Source organism: Sitophilus oryzae, unplaced genomic scaffold, assembly GCF_002938485.1.
Source record: "Sitophilus oryzae breed Bouriz unplaced genomic scaffold, Soryzae_2.0 scaffold_2007_pilon_pilon, whole genome shotgun sequence".
Classification (NCBI taxonomy): domain Eukaryota; kingdom Metazoa; phylum Arthropoda; class Insecta; order Coleoptera; family Curculionidae; genus Sitophilus; species Sitophilus oryzae.
The window spans coordinates 75,599-95,271 of NW_022146733.1; the positions used below are offsets into that span (position 1 = coordinate 75,599).

General features: G+C 29.6%; 3 protein-coding genes across 3 annotated transcripts; all 3 read left to right on the top strand.

The window, feature by feature from the left end:
• The first annotated feature begins 1,997 nt into the window (after positions 1 to 1,997).
• On the top strand, positions 1,998 to 5,134 carry LOC115883976 (pathogenesis-related protein 5-like). The gene is made up of 4 exons (XM_030902396.1): positions 1,998 to 2,220; positions 3,551 to 3,775; positions 4,521 to 4,695; positions 4,905 to 5,134. Exons 1-4 carry the CDS (start codon positions 2,050 to 2,052, stop codon positions 5,066 to 5,068), a joined length of 735 nt encoding a protein of 244 aa, XP_030758256.1. The 5' UTR covers positions 1,998 to 2,049; the 3' UTR covers positions 5,069 to 5,134.
• Positions 5,135 to 8,554: 3,420 nt separating this feature from the next.
• On the top strand, positions 8,555 to 11,510 carry LOC115883977 (pathogenesis-related protein 5-like; the record flags this gene model as incomplete). Its single annotated transcript, XM_030902397.1, is given in 5 exon segments — positions 8,555 to 8,594; positions 8,597 to 8,688; positions 10,283 to 10,507; positions 10,822 to 10,996; positions 11,259 to 11,510. Coding segments are annotated over 5 exon segments (696 nt in total), but the record flags the coding sequence as incomplete, so codon positions are not given.
• A 1,897-nt stretch (positions 11,511 to 13,407) lies between these two features.
• LOC115883979 (pathogenesis-related protein 5-like) lies at positions 13,408 to 17,194 on the top strand. The gene is made up of 3 exons (XM_030902398.1): positions 13,408 to 13,612; positions 14,743 to 14,942; positions 16,747 to 17,194. Exons 1-3 carry the CDS (start codon positions 13,442 to 13,444, stop codon positions 17,192 to 17,194), a joined length of 819 nt encoding a protein of 272 aa, XP_030758258.1. The 5' UTR covers positions 13,408 to 13,441.
• Positions 17,195 to 19,673: the final 2,479 nt, after the last annotated feature.

Consider the following 19,673-nt stretch of genomic DNA (forward strand, 5'->3'; position numbering starts at 1 on the left):
TTTAAGTAATGGGTTAAATGTGTGAGAGAACAAATTACTTAATGGATCTTAATGGAACACACCTTTGTCTCAGTAAGAAAACAGTTTAGTATTTCATTTTTCACGTAAATTACACGTGAAAAACGCGTGCTCCCACAGGTAATTAAAATTAATCAGGGTTGGAAAAAATCATGATTTTAAAAAAAATAAAAAATCTGATTTTTTTTATTTAAATCAGATTTTTTTTTAATTTTAATTGAAAACCTTATTTAAATTGGATTTCCAAATAATTAGGACATAATTCCAATTAAAGTCCCATCCTGAATGGCTAAATCTTCATAACTCTGCTCGATAATGATAACATTAACAATTCTACGGCGCGTGTCATTTTCCCGCATCGGTCACCAATATATTCCCCAAAAAAAGTCGCTCGCTTCAGATCGAGCTTCAGATCAAAAGGACTTCTTTTTTCAAATGTCACAAGAGTATTAATTTTTGTCATTTCAATGCCTAGGCATAAAAATAAGGCACTTTTACGCCAAAGCATAAACGTACAAAAATCAACAATCAACGTCAAATTCAACGAATGAACAAATTGTTACTCGATTACTTACAAGGTATTACTTTTTATATTATTTGCAACGTTTGAAATTGATTAAAAAATTATTTGTAATGTTTGAAAAAATACAGTATATTCTACTCGGAGTAAAAATGTACTTTTGTGCCTCCCTGTTGACGCTAGTCCGTCAACCGTACAATCTCGTCAAAAATAGTATAATTTTTACTCCTTACGGAATACACAACTGTTCGGAAATAGTCTTAAGTCGAGAATGAAATTAGTATTATCTATTGTCAAAGTGTAAAATACTTCCTACAGGTCGAAATATCGGTAGAAATTTGGAAAGAACTAGAAGATAAATTGATAAAGGCAGAAGTTATCTTGATCAATATTCAAAAAAGATATAAAACAACATATTTTAAGAATACGATGGCTATTTTCCATTTCCATTAGTTCATATTTAAGATAAATTGTACGCATATCTTTCGATGGCGTAGATTTCTGCCTGAAGGATACTGCGGTAGGGTACTGTTAGATAGTACAATATCCTGTTAGTAGGCTACAGCTTTGCAGTCATCCTGTCTTTCTTTATCAACCTGGCGTAAATTTTGACAAATTATCTGTGTGAACTTTTTTCCTGGTGAATTTCTTCTTCGCCATTCTAGAGATTTGTTGGTCATCTACCGTTTGGTGACCACTCTTGTAACAGCTTTTACAAATCCGCAGAATTTTGCCCATTTGATAAACAATTAAAAAATCAGCAAAATTACCACTTTAAAGGATATTTTATTTAAACAAATTATTTTTCTTTACCATCGTTATATGACCCCTCAAATAAATAAAGAGTTTTGATTGTCATGCAAACATCAAAAACATTTTTTTGTGAAATGTCAAATATGTTTTATAATGATCATCTTCATTCAACTATATTTCTGAGTATTAAACTAAAATTATCATTTAAGTACTTATTATACATGTATCTTTCTTTTAATATACAAAACCCGAGACAAAACCTAAACTGATACTTTATTTGCGATAAATATACTTTTGAATTATAATAAACTGGGATATATTAAAGATATGTATAATCTAAATTGTACAAAATAATAATTAATATACATATATTAATATATTAAATGCTTCACGCCTTGCTGTTTAATAGTAATATATTATGTTTATTTTATTATAATTTAAAATATATTAAGTACTCCACACAGTTTTAAAATAAAAAAATAACAATATATGTATTAATTAAAAAAGAAATGGTACCATAACCATCCATTTCAATACAAATGATCAAGAATAGATTATTAACAATGTCAAGTGTATATGATCTATTACAAATAAATATAAGAGCTTTTTGTACTTGGGCAAAAGGTCAAAGGCTTTAGGAGTCTTAATAATTTAGATAAGTAAAATGCAAGGTAAAATGCTATATAAATATATTAATTACTTAAAGGGTAGTACAGTTGTATTTGAAAAGTCAATTACTTAATAAGACAATAAATACAATGAGTTTTTTAAAGTTTATATTAGCCACATTTTTGTGCAGCCAGTTGGCAAACGCTGTCAAATTTGACATCCTCAATAAAGAAGGTGGTCCAGTATGGGTCGGTATTCAAGGAAACCCAGGTCATCCTCATTTACGTAATGGAGGATTCATATTAAATAAAGGGCAATCGGTAATTATAAATATGATAATACATATAATTATTTATCTAATGAAAATTAAAATTTACTAAGTAAAAAGATTAATAAATATGTATAGGTGTCAACTAAAAATGTTTTTATAAACATATAATAATTATAATATCATTTTAATGGTTTTCAAGACAAAATAAATAAGATATTTAAATTCGAAAAAGAAAAGTTAAAAATAGTGTTTATACATATGTTTTTTATCAAATTTCCATAAAACTACTAAACAGAAAAGGCTTGTGTAGTAGAATTTAGAAAACAAATACCGTATGATCGAATAAAAACGGCGTCAGCGATGGCTATGAAATGAAGATCGCTGTCATTTCATATATAAAATTATACAGGAAATGTCATCGATCGTCATTTCTAAGCCAACTGGACGCCGGTTTTTTTTCGATCATACGGTACATACATATATCTGATACACTTCTAATATAAAATGCCTATGTAAAGGAGAATATAGTTTTTGAGTAAATTTTATTCTTGGTTTGAGGTCAGATGTAAATAGATAATTTAGAGATTTAACCCATTAATTTTTATTTATTGATGAAACAAAGTAATTTCATGGAGAATATAGTTTAATACAACTAATAAGTGTGTCTGTCCTTAAGCGTAGTCATTAGTAATATACATTAATACACGTTACTAAAAGTTATAATTTGTTATTTTATTGAATCATCTAATTCAAAACTCTTAGAAGTGAGAGAAACTAAAATGCTAACTAATACTGTATACATTCTCAGGGAAGCTCCAAAACTTAAATTATTAATCAAACTTAATTATAATATTTCTTCTACGTTTGTTAATCTAAAAGTTAACAATTTCTAATTTAGTATATTTTTCCTGTCACATATAAATTGAAAAAATAAACCTGAAAAAAAAGATGTTTTCTCAGATCTTCCAAAAATTCAAATCAAAAAGTTACTTATATATCTAGAAAATTGAACTATACAGTATGTCCCCGAATTGTGAAAATTTAGAAAAGTATAAACGAGATTAAACCATTTTAGAACAAACAATTTTTTTTTATGAAGAATGCATTTTTCTCAAAATGTCAATAATAAATAAGTTTTTGCGTCTTGTTGTTAAGAAACAAATTCAAAAAAACATCCGAGGACATACTGTATACACCATAGAGTATATTTTTAAATTTATATCTATTAAACTTTTCGATGTATTGTGATCTGAACCTACAGACTTAACTTATAACTGGTTTTAAGAACATTTTTTCTTATTGACTTGTTTATTTATTTCCTTATTTTTATTTCTGTATTTGAATGCTCTTTTATACCACAAAAAAAAACTTCTTTCTAGACTTCCATAAACGCACCCGATAACTGGGCAGGACGTTTCTGGGCTAGGACATGGTGCGATTCAAGAACAAAGCATTGCTTAACTGGTGACTGTGGAAACAAACTGCAATGTGCTGGAGCAGGAGGCGTGCCTCCCGTTACTCTCTTAGAAATTACATTGAAAGGTGACGCTGGAAAGGATTACTACGATATCTCCCTGGTTGATGGATTTAACGTTAGAGGATTCGTAAGTACATTAATTACATGTCTCTGTTTAATAGGTTATTTATTTTTAAATTAGTTTATAGGTATAAAATAAATAAAAATAAATTCCTCTATAATAAGATTCATTTCATGATAATTTCCAAGATTGTGTTTTAAAAAAATTAAACTTCCCTAAAAAACACCAATAATATGACGCCTTTAAAATTAAGTACGAATTGAAATGACAGAACAACATTTAAAATGGCGAAGAAATATTATATCTTTCCTCTAAAAACAAATTTTGGTTAACCATGTTCATTAGGAAACAACTAAAAATCAACAGTAATTTTATTGTAATAATCTGGAGGCTAGCCCACATACAGGTGGAATTATTGAAATACTTTTATTACTTTCGAAGTCCCAATATCAATAAGTATTAAAAACTTACGAAATCGATAAATTTCGAGATCTTTCATTAAAAAAATATGTAACCATTAATTAAAGTGGTTCAATGAAAGAAAGAGACCAAACCGTTTTCAAAAAATGTTCGCATACAAAAAAAAGTGATTGACTCATCCTAACTAAGCAACAGAAAAAACAAAAAAGTATTTCAGTAATTCCACTTTTGTAGCCTTTTCCATAAGAGTACGACCTAACTAAAATTAAAGTATACCTACTAAGAACCTAAACTATTTAACTATAACGGTTGGTTTTACTATCTATTATACATATTTTAATATTAATCCAGAATTGTTAACTGCTCAATAGATTTTCTTAATATTTTGTAGATTGAACCTGTGGGTGGAAAAGGAGATGGTAGCAAATATAGCTGCAAGCGAGCTGGTTGCTTAGCTGATATTAATAGTGGATGTCCCAAAGAGTTACGAGTTACACACCAAGGAAAAACTATTGCTTGTAATTCGGCTTGCAATAAGTTTAATACTGACGCATACTGCTGTAGAGGTAAAGTTTATTTAAAATATTGAATGCTTCCAAAATATAAAATATTTCGCATTCTATCAAGAAAGCTGTCAAAATTTTACAAATTCTGGTAGCAATGGTAATGTAAATTGAAATTCTGAAACAGAAAAGTTACGTCAAAATACGTAAATTGGCTATTAAAATACGTTATATTTAAAATGAATTACGGTTTTAACATGCATTTTTTACAGGCAAATACAACTCAGTTAAGACATGTGATAGTAAAAAATGGCCCAAAAACTATCCAGCTTATTTCAAAGGCAAGTGTCCCGACGCTTACAGCTACGCATACGATGATCATAAGAGTCTCTTTACCTGTAAAGCTTCGCATTATAGAATCCAGTTTGGTGCATAACAACATAATCAAAGTAAAAAATCATATAATGTAATTGAAAAATAAATAAAGTTTATTTCTGATCTATTGATTGCAATATGTGATACTAGTAATAAGTTTCAAAATGTCACAGGAATTGACACCCCAGAGCCGAAAAACAAACCCAATTGGAGTTTTAATTCTCAGTTTTTTAGAACTCTATTTTGAAGCACTTTTACTTAAAAAATTGTTGTCCAATACCCAGCACTTTTTTTAATCTGAAACACTCAGATTGGTATTTACATATATTATATATATAAACGGGATTTGGTTTAAGTATTTAATACTCATTTCCAACTACAGCCTATTGCTGCCTTCCCGTTACCCTACGTCATACATCTCGATTTAGAGCGTCATCAGCTTCTAGGTTACGAGCTTCCATTGCTTCCGTAACCGTTCCATTCCAGGATTTTCTAGGTCTACCTCTCTTTCTTCTGCCCTGGGGAGCCCATTGAAAAACTCTTTTTGGCCACCTGTTCTCCGGCATACGCAAAACATGTCCAAACCATTTTAAGCTGGATTTTTCGATTCGATCCAGTACTGTCTCCTCCGATGCATTCATGATACGCCTGACCTCGATATTTGTCTTTTTTTCCATCCTAGATATACCTGCACTTCTTCTAAGGTAGTCCATTTCAACAACTTGGATTTTGCGCTTCACGTCTGCACTCAGAGTCCACAGCTCTGAACCATAGCAAAGACTCCACCAATGTTCTTCCAAGTCTCTTTTTAGTTGTTGCAGATAAGTTTCGGTCCCACCAGAGGCTGTTAAGACATCCAATAACTTGTTTGCTCTTCTGATTTCGGGTTTGTATTTCTTCTTTGCCCAAACCCTCGTTGTTGAAAGTAGCACCCAGGTATTTAAATTTGTCTACTTGTTAAATCTGGACGTTATCATTAATGAAGACTTCAAAAAATTTACATATATTAAAACTTTAAATTCGGAATGAACAGGATTGTAAAAACTCCTGTATATACCTTATCTACAGGGTTGTTCACCACATACGACACGGTATTGTTGCTAAACGATTAGACTTTTTAGCTACAATTTAAAAATATTTTTACAAGATACAGAGTGTCCCAAATAAATAAAAAATATCAAAGTTGCATTTTTTTAAATAAAACACCCTGTATATTAATACATTTTTAGTTTCTACGATTAAAATAAAGGTAAATTTGATTAAGGTTTATTACACTTAAACCTTACCGTTTTTGAAATATCTTCAATTTTGTGAAATTGCAGTAATAATTTTAAGGCTTCATTTCTCCAAGGTTATCAAAGTTTTTAATACTAAATATTTACTGAAGTTTATTTATTAATCAGTTATTGTGTTGCCATAATAAAAATAATACTACCTCATACAGAGTGTCTAAAAATTTATTTTAAATAATTTGTAGCTTTAAACGACAATAACTTGTTTAATTTAAATGAAACACCCTGTATATTTTAGGAGAAGCACATGCACAATTTAATTGTCTATCAAATTGTATTATACCATTTTTTACCTATCCCTTCAAGTTTTCGTAGAAAATGCATTTCCTTTCTTTGTGGGTCATAACTGGAATATACAGTTGACTTAGTAGTCCACAAAAGCTTCGAATTAGGTTTTCTATATGATATTTTCAATGTCTCTTAAAATAATGTTTCGTAAAATATGCTGGCAATAATGGTATATATTTTAAAGTAGTTTTATAAATATACAGGTTAATTCAAACATTCACGATATACGCTTTATGTTTCAGAAAAACTATAATGTTATTAATAAACAAAATACGAGTAGCGGAAAAAGGGGCCAAAAAACACTACATATATGTTTATTCTCTGCATTAAGGTCATCAGACCGAAGGGAACAGCCATTCGACGACCGGTTTCGGATCTGACCAACGAAGACCTCGGTCTGACCAACGAAAAGCAGAGAATAGCATTTGAGTACAAAACGTACTACTATGGCGAGAGTGCTAGACGCTCTACGCCATGTAGCGGCAGCTGTGACAATCACAGATCGTACCGCCAAAATTAAAACCAGCGTCCTACTGGACAAACATACTTGCTTCATCCACGTTACCGTAGATTAATTTATATATACCCTACCTAAGCCTTCTTGGCTCCATCTACGGTAACGTGGATGAAGCAAGCATATAATGTTATTATCTATTCTGGAGGGGTTTTTTACTGTATAATCTTTTTAATTTTAACATTTTATACAATTTAAAGCAATATTAATGATATAAGTTAGAAAAGAACAAATGATTAATAATTAATTGTTAAGTGCTTTATTATTTGACTTTATCAAAATGGAATGCTAGATAATGCTCTGCTATGCTAATAACATGCTAAATAATGCTAATAATTTCTAAATTGCATTGTATGAAGGATGAGTCAAATCTAGATATAATGCGTTAGGTATTTAAATATTTTAGAACTTAAAAAGTGCAGAAAATTTATCTTTTTAAAACCACTAAATAGATCATGACATCATGATCTTCTTGAGACAGTATAAATCTACTATAAAACAATATCCCACTGTATATAACAAAATATAATTATTTTATTTGTAATTTAATTTTTGTAGGATTTTTGACTGAAACTTGTCGAACTTAATAAATAATTTACGAAATTCGAGAAGTGGTTAAAAATAAAAAATACTAACGTATTACTGTTTTAAAAGAATTCAACCACAAAGAAAATCCGCGTTACGCTGTATACCACACAATTCATCAGAACTAATTAAGTATAAATATTCTTATTTCTCAGGTAATAATTATCATAAATCTAAATTAAATATTCCGGATTCGTAACACATGAAGTAGATAATGAATTTAATAATTTTGGACAAAATAATGAATGTTATATTTTATTTATATTGATAAATACGAATATTACTATAAAAATTGCAATTTAAATATTAAGAATATTCCTTTTATTTGCACAAAAAAAACCTATGGTAAATTTACTTTTGAATTTTTACTTTATATTAACTTTTAGGGACTTTATTTTAAATTAAAAATTATCTATAACTTATTTAATATAATAATATATTTAATAGACTTATACATATTCAATTTTTCACACTTTTTAAGTAGAAAAATATGTTTGTTAAATATACCTGATAGTAAATTATAATTTCAAATTGTTTAAGTATTCCATTCACTTTAAAGCAAGGTATATAATATGATACGTTGTTATTAAAGTCCAAATATTATTATCAAACTTACAATTAAAAGTAATTTTTTAGGCAAATAAACTACCAGTATTAATTTTAATTTGGCTAAATATTAATAAATAATAAAGCTTTTTAATATAAATAAAAATGGGAATGCTTTAGAAGTCTTAATAGTAGATAAGCTAAATGCAATGTAACAAACTATAAATGTAGGATCCTGAACGTGAAGTTCAGTAGTTGTTTCTAAAGTAAATAATAAATATAATATGCTGGGTATTATAAATTTCATATTATGTAATTTCTGTGTACCACCTTGGTAAACGCTGTCACATTTGACATAACTAATAGGAAGGTGGACCAGTATGGGTCGGTATTCAAGGAAACCCTGGTCATCCCCATTTACGAAATGGAGGATTTATCTTAAACCAAGGACAATCGGTAATTACAATAACTCTATAATTATTAATGATTTAAATAAAGTTATAAATATCTTCGATATTTTGCACTGTTATCAGAATATAAATGCAGTTTTTTTAGAAATAATTATTATTTGTTTATTTTAATTATCAGTAGCGTTGTTTAATTAAGCTCTTTTTAAGTTTGTAGTTAAAAAAATGAGTTAAAGTTAGATATATTTTTCAATATACCGTAAATTTATAAAAGAACAATAATTTTAAATAAAATATAGATAGTATGTTTTGAATGTTTGTACGGTACAGGGTGATTTAATAAATCCGGACAGTAAATTTAGAAATCGATATTGGAATTTCAATAAAATAAATTTATTATTACTTATGTAAAAATAAGAAAAACAAAACTAAAAATTAGTTATATCTATACAGAATGTACCATTATAAATAAAAAATGTTTTGAAAATATTATTTCTTATCTTCTATTTAAAAAGATCGTCTAAATGGTAAATATTTTACTGTGTAGGATACTTATGTCTGAAATATACTTATTTTTTGCTTAATATAAGAATGATTCATATACTTTTTTTAATTTTCTAATTTTTGGTTTAAATAATTTAAAACATTTATTACTCCTCCAAAAGAAGCAAAAAGACTCTTTTGGATTTATAAACCAGGTCTCTTTGTAAAAAACTTTGTAAAAAAAATCAATCTAGAGTGCCATGGTTATGTTAAAAATACTAATACTTAATCAAGGAGCCTTGGAAAAATAGATTTGATCGTGTGATGTTTTCAGTGTCTTCTCCTTATTTTAATACTAGATACTTCTATTGTTGAACAAATAATTTCATCTTAAAATCATAGGGCTGTGAAAGAAATATACCTACTTCCTTTTTGATCTAAACCTAGTGAAAAGTCTGTTGAGTAAGATTCCTTCTTATTATTAAATATGGATTTTGAAAAAAAATTCTAAATATAACTTAGAAAACCTAAAGTTTACCATATAATAACACAAAGGAAAAAAAATATACAGGGTGACAATTTGAAAACGAACAGTATTTAATATTGCCTCTACCGATGATAGTATGAAAATTTGGTGAAACATAAAAATGGTAAAAAAAATAGGGGTTGCCATTTAAAATTTTAGGGGTAGGTGCCCTGGGGGTCAAGGGTTTGAAAGTAACACGATAACAAATGCCTCAAAAATTGTCCCCCTTGATATGTAAAGCAAAAATATGTGTTTTGCCAAATTTTCATACTATCATCGGTAGAGGCAATATTAAATACTGTTCGTTTTCAAATTGTCACCCTGTATAAATCAGCGTACTAAGTAAAAATTTACTACTACCAATACTATAAAAGATATACGATATGATCGGAAAAAAACGTCAGCAATGGCTATGAAATGAAGATCGGTCTCATTTTATATGTAAAATTATATAAAGGATGTCATCGATTGTCATTTCCAAGACAACTAGACGCCATTTCGATCATACGGTATATTTTTTGCACCATTGGTAGTAACTACTAACTGCTAATGTATACAACTAAAATATATTCGTATAAAAATATATACGAACTACTTTATACAACTAAATAACATTTTTTTTATTTTTTCTTAGACTTCCATAAATGCACCCGACAACTGGGCAGGACGGTTTTGGCCTAGGACATGGTGTGATTATAATTCAAAACATTGCTTAACTGGTGACTGTGGTAATAAACTAGAATGCGCAGGTGCAGGAGGTGTACCTCCAGCAACCCTGTTAGAAATTACACTGAAAGGAGATGCTGGATTAGATTACTACGATATCTCTCTTGTTGATGGATTTAACATTAGAGCATTCGTAAGTTTATTCATTATATTATTTAGTGCTGTCAATCAACTGTTTAAAAATACTTTTTGGAGTACTTACTTAACAACAAAAAAAACTCAACACCAATCTTTTAATAATGACTCCTTGTTTATTGATGATTTATGCTAATAGTATTAATTCATTCGACTAAATAATATTACAGATATTTTTATTATATTATTTAGGTCTCTGATTAGATTTGTCCTGTTGGGTAAATAAAATATATATTCATTTAACTATTAGTAAATCATTGAATAACTGTATTTAACTTTCAAAGCAAATACTGATTTACTAATATTTTGTAGATTGAACCAGTAGGTGGAAGTGGAGATGGTAGCCAGTATAGCTGCAAGAGAGCAGGATGCTTAGCGGATGTTAACACCCAATGTCCCGATGTCTTACGAATTGTCCACCAGGGACAAACTATTGCTTGTGAATCAGCTTGCAATAAGTTTAACACGGATTATTACTGCTGCAGAGGTAAATATTGTCTACAATATGATATGCTTATAGACTAACAAATTATTTAATCAAGGATATTGTCGAAATAGTTAATACCTTTGGTAAAATTAACTTAATATTCTTTATATTTGATTATATTTTTGTAAAAAATTTCAATCCAAAATATTTTATGCCATAACTCACTGTTGTTTACTAATTCCAAAAGGCTATAGAAATAGAATATTAAGATATGTTGCATTAAAATACTAATTAACAATATTTTGACTTTCAACTTTTACAGGTCAGTACAATTCAGCTCAAACATGTGATAGCAGAAAATGGCCTGTAAACTATCCAGGTTATTTCAAAGGCAAGTGTCCCGACGCTTACAGCTACGCATACGATGATCATAAGAGTCTCTTTACCTGTAAAGCTTCGCATTATAGAATCCAGTTTGGTGCATAACAACAGAATCGAACTCAAAAATCATATAATGTAAAATTGAAATTTGGCAAATGGTCTGTGTGAATAAACAAATAAATAAGTGCCTAAGCGTTCATTTCTCATCTTTCCCATTTATCATAAAATAAGTATATAGGGTCGCTATAATTATATAATACCGTATGATCGAATAAAAAAGGCGTCAACGATGGCTATGAAATGAAGATCGCTGTCATTTTATATGTAAAATTATATGGGAAATGTCATCGATCGTCATTTCCAAGCCAACTGGACGCCGTTTTTTTTTGATCATACGGTATATTATGTAAGTATGGAAACAGTCGATTATTGGGCAGTAGCAGTAAGTATACGAGGTACCGCAAAAAGTTAAATGCAAAAGTTATAGGGTTTTTAAATGCCTAATATCCTGTAATAAATTTAAGTATACAGGGTCGGTCATAAAGATTCATTTTCTTAAATAGACCTGTAGATTATTGGGTATTTCAATTCTTCCTTCAATTTTAAGCAAAAATTGTAATACATATGTACCTAAATCCAACGGTTTCCGAAATATCGAGTTTTGTTTTTTTTTCAACTTTTTCCGGTACCTCGTATATTTTACCCAATAATCGACCGTTTCCATACATATCAGCGACACTGTATAATATTGCACTAATAGATAAAAAAAGTAAGTTTCGTAAAAAGGTCCCTCTAGTAATTACTACATTTTTTGTCTATTGTAAAAAAACGCCACCGTGAATACTTTTTGTGGAATTTTTTTTTCCCAATTAAGGCTGACTTCCAAAGCTTCTTCAGCTTTAACCTTACTTTGACCAGCTTGCAAACCTGAACTCGATTGACCACAACGTCAATTTATAACAATATCATATAACAGGTCATTTAGTACAATAGTAAACTGGCAACAACCAATGTTCCTACCAGCAGCGTTAATACCAATATGCCGGAAGATTAATAAATACAACATTTGTGTCGTTTTAAAATGGGACAAAATATACTAAATTCAGTAAGGAATAAAATTACCTATGTACCACGGAAATTATAAAGTGGTAATAACCTCGAGCAATCATTGTCCCTCGGGCCATAGCCTCTTGGTAATTGACACCCTTAGAATTCCCCTAATACATAAACAAATATTGTTTACTGCTCTTAAGATGTACTAGGGAAAAATTGATTATATAATTATTATTTTTCATACAGTCTCTTTCTAAGATTCACATCTCACTGTAGTCTGAATCCTGACATAATGTTTTCCAGATTTATCCACTTCGCATACAATCACAAAATATCAAAACCTTAAAATATAAAATCAATTTCAAATTTGTCTAATGAAACGTCAAACAAAATTGACGAAAGAAGGTGTTTCCATGACGTGGCTCCCGTCTCTAATGCACGAATATAAAAATAGATAGACTATTTCCTTAGTATTTTTATCAATAAATGTAATATAAATAAATAAGTCAATAAACGATTAATTTTCATTTCTTTTTAAAACTGGAGACTTTCTGGTTTTTCCGAATGAGATACATGTTGTTTATCCTAACCCTAACCTCTGATCCGCCGATATATTTTGCTAAAATAATTGCTTAATATTCTATAAATACAAAATTTAATAACCGGGAATTTCGAAGTTATATATATATTCAAATTGTCACACTTATTTACCAATAAATAACAATCTTTGTATAATACACTGATAGGGATTTATAATTTCAAATTTCTTAAGTATCCCAATCACTTTAAAATACAAAACATAAAATTATGTGCAGTAATATAAAATAATATTTTAGAATTAATACTTTTATTCAACACAAACTTTTAACAACAAATAATTGTAAATATCAAATCTCTATGGTGAAATATAAATAAATTAAAACGTTTTTTGGTATAATCCAACTACATATTATGCTTAAGGAGTCTTAATACAAGATAAGTAAGCTGCAAATGTAATAAACTATAAAAACAGAGCACCTAATCAAAATGTAGTTCAGTGTATTTGTAAGATCAAACAAATAACTAAATACGATGGGTGTTAAAAATTTCATGTTATGGGCATTTCTGTGCACCACCATGGTAAACGCTGTCAGATTTGACATCACTAATAGAGAGGGTGGTCCTGTATGGGTTGGTATTCAAGGAAACCCTGGTCATGAACATTTACGCAATGGGGGATTCGTCTTAAATCAAGGACAAACGGTAAATATAAAATATCTAATATATAAAATTCTCCGTGTCACAGTTTACCATCCACTTCCCAAACGCCTTGACCGATTTTGATGAAATTTAATATGTATATTTAGAAGGTCCGAGAATAGGTTGTTATCTATTTTTTATACACCTAAGTGATAAGGGTGGTCCACCTCAAATTTTTTTATTGTATTTTTTTAATATGTGGCATTAAAAAATACATACAACTCTAAATTTTCACCCTTCTACCATCAACCCCTACTTTTTAATAGCGATATTAATAATTCAATAATTTAACAACAAATTGTTTTTTAAAAATTGTTGTAAAACGTGAGTATGACTGCGTATATACCGTGTAGAATGGTATTTACCCAAATTCGATATACCATTTATTGACCTTTGGGTATATACCTACCGTGTGCAAAAACTTAGCTATTTACCCAAATTTCAATACACTGGGTACTTGCTCATCACTGAACTTAGTCACAGCAACGCGTAGCCGGGTCTGCTGGTTATACAGGGTGTCCTAGAAATAAGGGAAAGTATTTTAAGGGGTGGCAGATCTCGATAAAAGTAACATATTTTCTCTTTATCGTTTTTCAAATAAGCCCAAAATAACGGAGTTATTTTACTTTGAAAATCCAAAAAAAATTATATTTTGCTAAAATTTTGAAAACCACTGAACCTTTTCTGGATTTTCTTTCTTGTAAATTTAAGCTAATATCTATGTTGCCATACTATCACGAAATTATATTTTTTAAATAAAAACTAAAAAAAATTCCAAAAAATTTTTCAAAAAATTTCGAATTTTTAAATCTTGTTTTTCGCGAAAAGAAAACTCATAGGCGTGTTTCTGGGGTTGAACTATACTAATAGTTAAAATACTTGCACTTATTTCTGGGACACCCTGTATAATAAAAACGGGTAATACATCAGTATGTAACTGTATATTAAACTGAATCTATGAATTGTAGAAATAAAAAAAAATAATTGAGAAATTCATTACCTATAATGTAGACATTTTTTAATGTAAAAAACGTATTCAATGACGACATTTTTAATGACAAACGATCATTATTAAAATAAAAAAATAAAAGATTTGTCTATTTGTCAGCCGTATAATATATTTTTCTTATTAGACTTCCGTAAATGCTCCTGACAACTGGGCAGGGCGATTTTGGCCTAGGACATGGTGTGACCCTAATTCAAAGCATTGCATGACCGGTGACTGTGGAAATAGAGTAGAATGTGCAGGAGCAGGAGGTGTACCTCCTGCTACCCTATTGGAAATTAAATTGAAAGGAGACGCTGGGCTAGATTACTACGATATCTCTCACTTGTTGATGTTTTGAACAATTAAGAAGGCCCTGTAAGTACATTACATTATTTAATCCATGTCAACAGCACTGTAGGGAGTATTTTACTAATTCTTTGCCGTATTATACACTGCAAAATTTTGACTTATGATTATATAAAGAAATGGTGAATGTCCTAAAAATAATCAAAACGTAGTTATTTGACAAATGATAAAACAAACCAAGAAAAAGCTAATATTAAAACACTCCAGATTTTAATAATAAGAGAATAATTTCTTAATCACCTTTCTTAGTATCTTATTTTTTTATGGAGTTAGGGTGGCTCTAATCCGCTCTAAATTATACAGGGCGAGCCTTACAATAAGTACAAGTATTTTTTAAGGGGGGGCCAGTAGATCACGACAGAAGAAACACATATTTCTCTTTATCGTTTTTGAAATCAGTCCAAAATAACCGAGTTATTTTACTTTGGAAAATTAAAGAAAATATATATTTTATATAATAATATATGATTATGAGAACCAACTGTTATTTTTACATCTGTTATTTTTAAATACAAAAAAAAATTCAAAAAACATCTTTTTCTAAATAACAAATTAAAAAAAATCGAAAAACACGGAGTCGCAATCGGAGTTGTTTCTGGAGCCGAAATACACAAACCCTAAAATATTTGCACTTATTTAAGACTCACCCTGTGTATATTATGATATAAAAGATTCCAATTTACGAAGACTATGAGATAATAATAAATTGTATTAATCAGCAAGTCACAGAATTGAAAATACGTTATTAGAAAATATTCAGTCATCAACAAACTCAAAGTAAATATCAAAAATAAAAAAAAAAAAAAATATTTTTCATAAAAATTAAAGTTTTAATTTTTAAATAACAAAAAAAAACAGAATTTTTTTAATTTATTTCATTTTTTTTTAAGTGGAACAATTTTTTGTATGAAACTCCTTGTTTATTTAATATTTAAATATTATTTTCTTTAACTTCAACAATACTAATTTATTGACATTCTGTAGATTGAACCGGTAGGTGGACGTGGAGATGGTGGCCGATATAACTGCAAGAGAGCTGGTTGCTTAGCGGATGTTAACAGCCAATGTCCCAACGATTTACGAATAAATCACCAAGGACAAACAATTGCCTGTCAGTCAGCCTGTAACAGATTTAACAACGACCATACTGTTGCAGAGGTACAAAATTAATTTCCATATTCATTAAGATCGAGAGACAAATATTCAGTTTTATCGAGATTAAGTATCAAACTACGTCTGGCAAGTTTAACTATATCTTCTTTAATATATGATCATAACAGTATTATACGATAATTGCCTATCACATGTTTCCACAAGTTTGATTGACATTTTTTTGATTTTTTTTTTTTTTTTTTTTTTTTATTTTTCAATTAAAAATTATCGAAAAAAAAGCGTCACGATAGCTACGAAATGAAGACGCTGTCATTTTATATTGTAACAAGATATAGGGATCATGTCTATTGTGTGTCATTTCCAAGCCAACTGGAACGCCGTTTTTTTTTTTTTTTATTTATTGTAATTTATTAATAGTTTTGAAAAAACATATTTTGGTCTAAAAACAGATATAATCAAAGAGAAGAATCATTTAACCGATTAAAGAAAAGAAATGTGTTTGTTTTTGGACGTGGGTTAGACAATTATTAGTATCGAAAATTGCAAAACAAAATTTCGCGATTCCGTTTCTTTTTCAACATTACACAACGTTTCGGTCGACCGACTATCACTGACCTACTGTACTGTCAGACTATAAAATAGACTATAATAGACATTTTACACATGATTAACCACCTTTTTTTAACTTTTTTATAGGTCAGTACAACTCACCTAGTGCATGCGATAGCAGAAGATGGCCCGTCAACTATCCAGGTTATTTCAAAGGAAAATGTCCCGCTGCCTACAGCTACGCGCAGCGCCGGTTTAAGCATACCGCGCACTTATGCGCAGCGCGGCGCGGCGAAGCGCGGCGAAAAACCGTGCAACGGATTAAATTTGTGTTATATAATGCACGTCCGCTGACTCAAGCGAAGCAACTGCTCGCAAGACAACAGGTGAGCCAGCCGCGCGCCGAAACGACGTTTGTTGCAGACCTGGAATCCAAAGCGAGGAAATTCTCTTCGGCGCGCTTCGCGTGCCCTAGTGCGCTGTGGTCTGCAGAGAAACTATCTCTGTTTTCGGTCATTTTCGAAATCTATTTCGGGTGTCTATTTTCTTTCGTCTTCCAGAAGATCTGAGTGAAGGTGATGGAATTCTCCGTACGTATTTCTTTTGCTCTTTATATTATGAATCAGAATTTTCTCCTTTTGTTCTCACGCATTTCTTCTTCCTGTGGATTAGCGGACCATCAAAAAATTCGCCGCGCTGCCTCTTTATATAGTCGCGATAATGCTTGCCATAAAGCGGGAAAAGCGGCCGCTTGGGGGCCCGGGTCCCGAAAGGGCCCGTATTTTGGTCATAAAAGAAAATATAAATATGATTTTTTTTTATTTTAAATAAATAAATGGCATAAAAGGTAAAAAGAAAATATTTGCTAAAATTCTTTATTATGTACAATATAATGTTCATGATCAACCGCCAACGGTATAGTACACAGAGAGAAATAAATTATTCGTGTGTATTAAATCAGTTTATTTACTTCTTAAATAATTTAATTCAAAACAGAAAATATGAATTCGAATAAGAAAAGCATATTTATTTATAAAATTAATTAATTTTTTCTGCTAATTAATTAAATTATTTAATTGAAAATGTATTGTAACAGCAATAAAATTATTGTTTATTCAACTAAAACTTTGCTAAGTTTATAAAAACCCAATTAAACATTTTCTAAACACACATTCCTTAATTAAATTACATTTTTCATAATAATGAAAAGAGAAAATATTAATAATTATAATTTTATTGAAGAATAAAATTAATTAATTTTTTATTACCTATTTCTTTTTTAGTGTAATGTTTTAATTATTGCTAAATTAAAATATTACTGACGTTTGTCCTATTTCTTGGTGGTCAAATGAATTGTAGGAGCAATTGGCCATTTAAGAAACAGGATACTTCCAAAATGGAATCCAGAGCCGAAACAGATAGTTGCGATGATGAATTTAGTACTTAAGGAGAAGGTTAGAACTATTCTGTAAAAACTATCACACGTTATATATTCATGTTTTTTTAGATCAAATATCTGAAGTAGGTAGCTCTAAATTCCAAAATTTGGCTCGAACATCATTCCGAACCGTTTGAGGACGTTCTCAAGCATTGGATCGAAACCAATAGTTTCAGACGTACTCAGTTGGCCACTTCGGCCTTTCAGACTGTGTCCAGTATTTTAAACGAATGACCCATTTTGAAGTATCATTTGGATATATCTAGTAAGCCCTTTTGTTATTATTATTACTTTATTATGATTTTCTCTCTTAAAACACCTTAATTTTCAGATTGAAAAAGATTTTGAATAGAATGTCAGAATATCCACAAAAAGAAAATAATCTTTTGAAATTCTTTGCTCTGTTTGACGCAGCATTGGAGCTGAAGAAAAAGACTTGTGTCAACACGGACAATGAGTTTTTAGTTGACCTGTTACAAGGCGAATTATCACAAGGTATGTTAAATTTCAAAAGCATATAAATATGCGCTAACCCAGATGGACATAATCTTTTTCCAAATTTCAGATTCACAAACCCTTATTCAGACTTATCTATTATGTTCGTTCATATGTAATAAGTCTAATGAAGATTTAAAAAAAATTGGGAAGCTTAGTGTTGCTGAATCAAAAGTCAGTCACTACTTTAAGTCAAGTGCCCTACAGCCAGCATATTGGTCACAATAATTAAATCTTTAGTCTGCACGTATAAAAATATTGTTTTACGCAAATAAAAATAATTTTGAATTACACTACTTTTAGTAAGTTGAATTCTCAAGTTAGGAAATTTTAAAAATAAAATATATGTTTTAAAAATCTTATTAAATTAGGAATGTATACTACCTTTCTGTTCTAAATTATAATTTACTTACCACAAATTAAATCAAGATATTCTTGTTGACAATCATTAATTATAGATATTATATATAATACTGAAACAAATAAACTATTATTAAGGGAATTAAATCATGTTTTTTCTGTGTATAAAATGTACTTATATAAATATGATTTTCTTTAACCAATTAAGTTACCAATTAAATAATTGAATTCTTCAATTACATGTTTAATTGCCCGATACGAATAAAATTGTTGGTAGAAATATCTACTTAATTAAATTAAATCTTTCTCTCTATTAATAAGATATAAATAATTCATTTTTATGTTATTTATTATTATTCAATATAGGCCCACTGTCTCTAACATCAATGCCTTTTATTGTTTATGAGGCGGCAAGCAAGTGTTTGATATTTAGCAGCGAATATTTCCAATTCCATTTTGACGGTATCGAAATCGAGGCAGCGACTTTAGTGGATGATGCTACCTATAAAGAAGATTTTTCTCGAACTGAAAAGAAAAGTATTTTTCGACGAAACAAAAAAGAAAATAGAAGTTCACCTGAGTGGCAAAGAGAAGTTTAAGGTGGAAGCCCATTACGTAATATGTGACTCAATAATTCAAGATCTTGAAAGATAAATTAAAGCTATCAAACTGTCTTGAACGTTTTAGGAGTGTTTTAGCAATATCGATGACATAGCATTTGAAGTGTCTGTCAATATCTTGAAAAGTACATATAA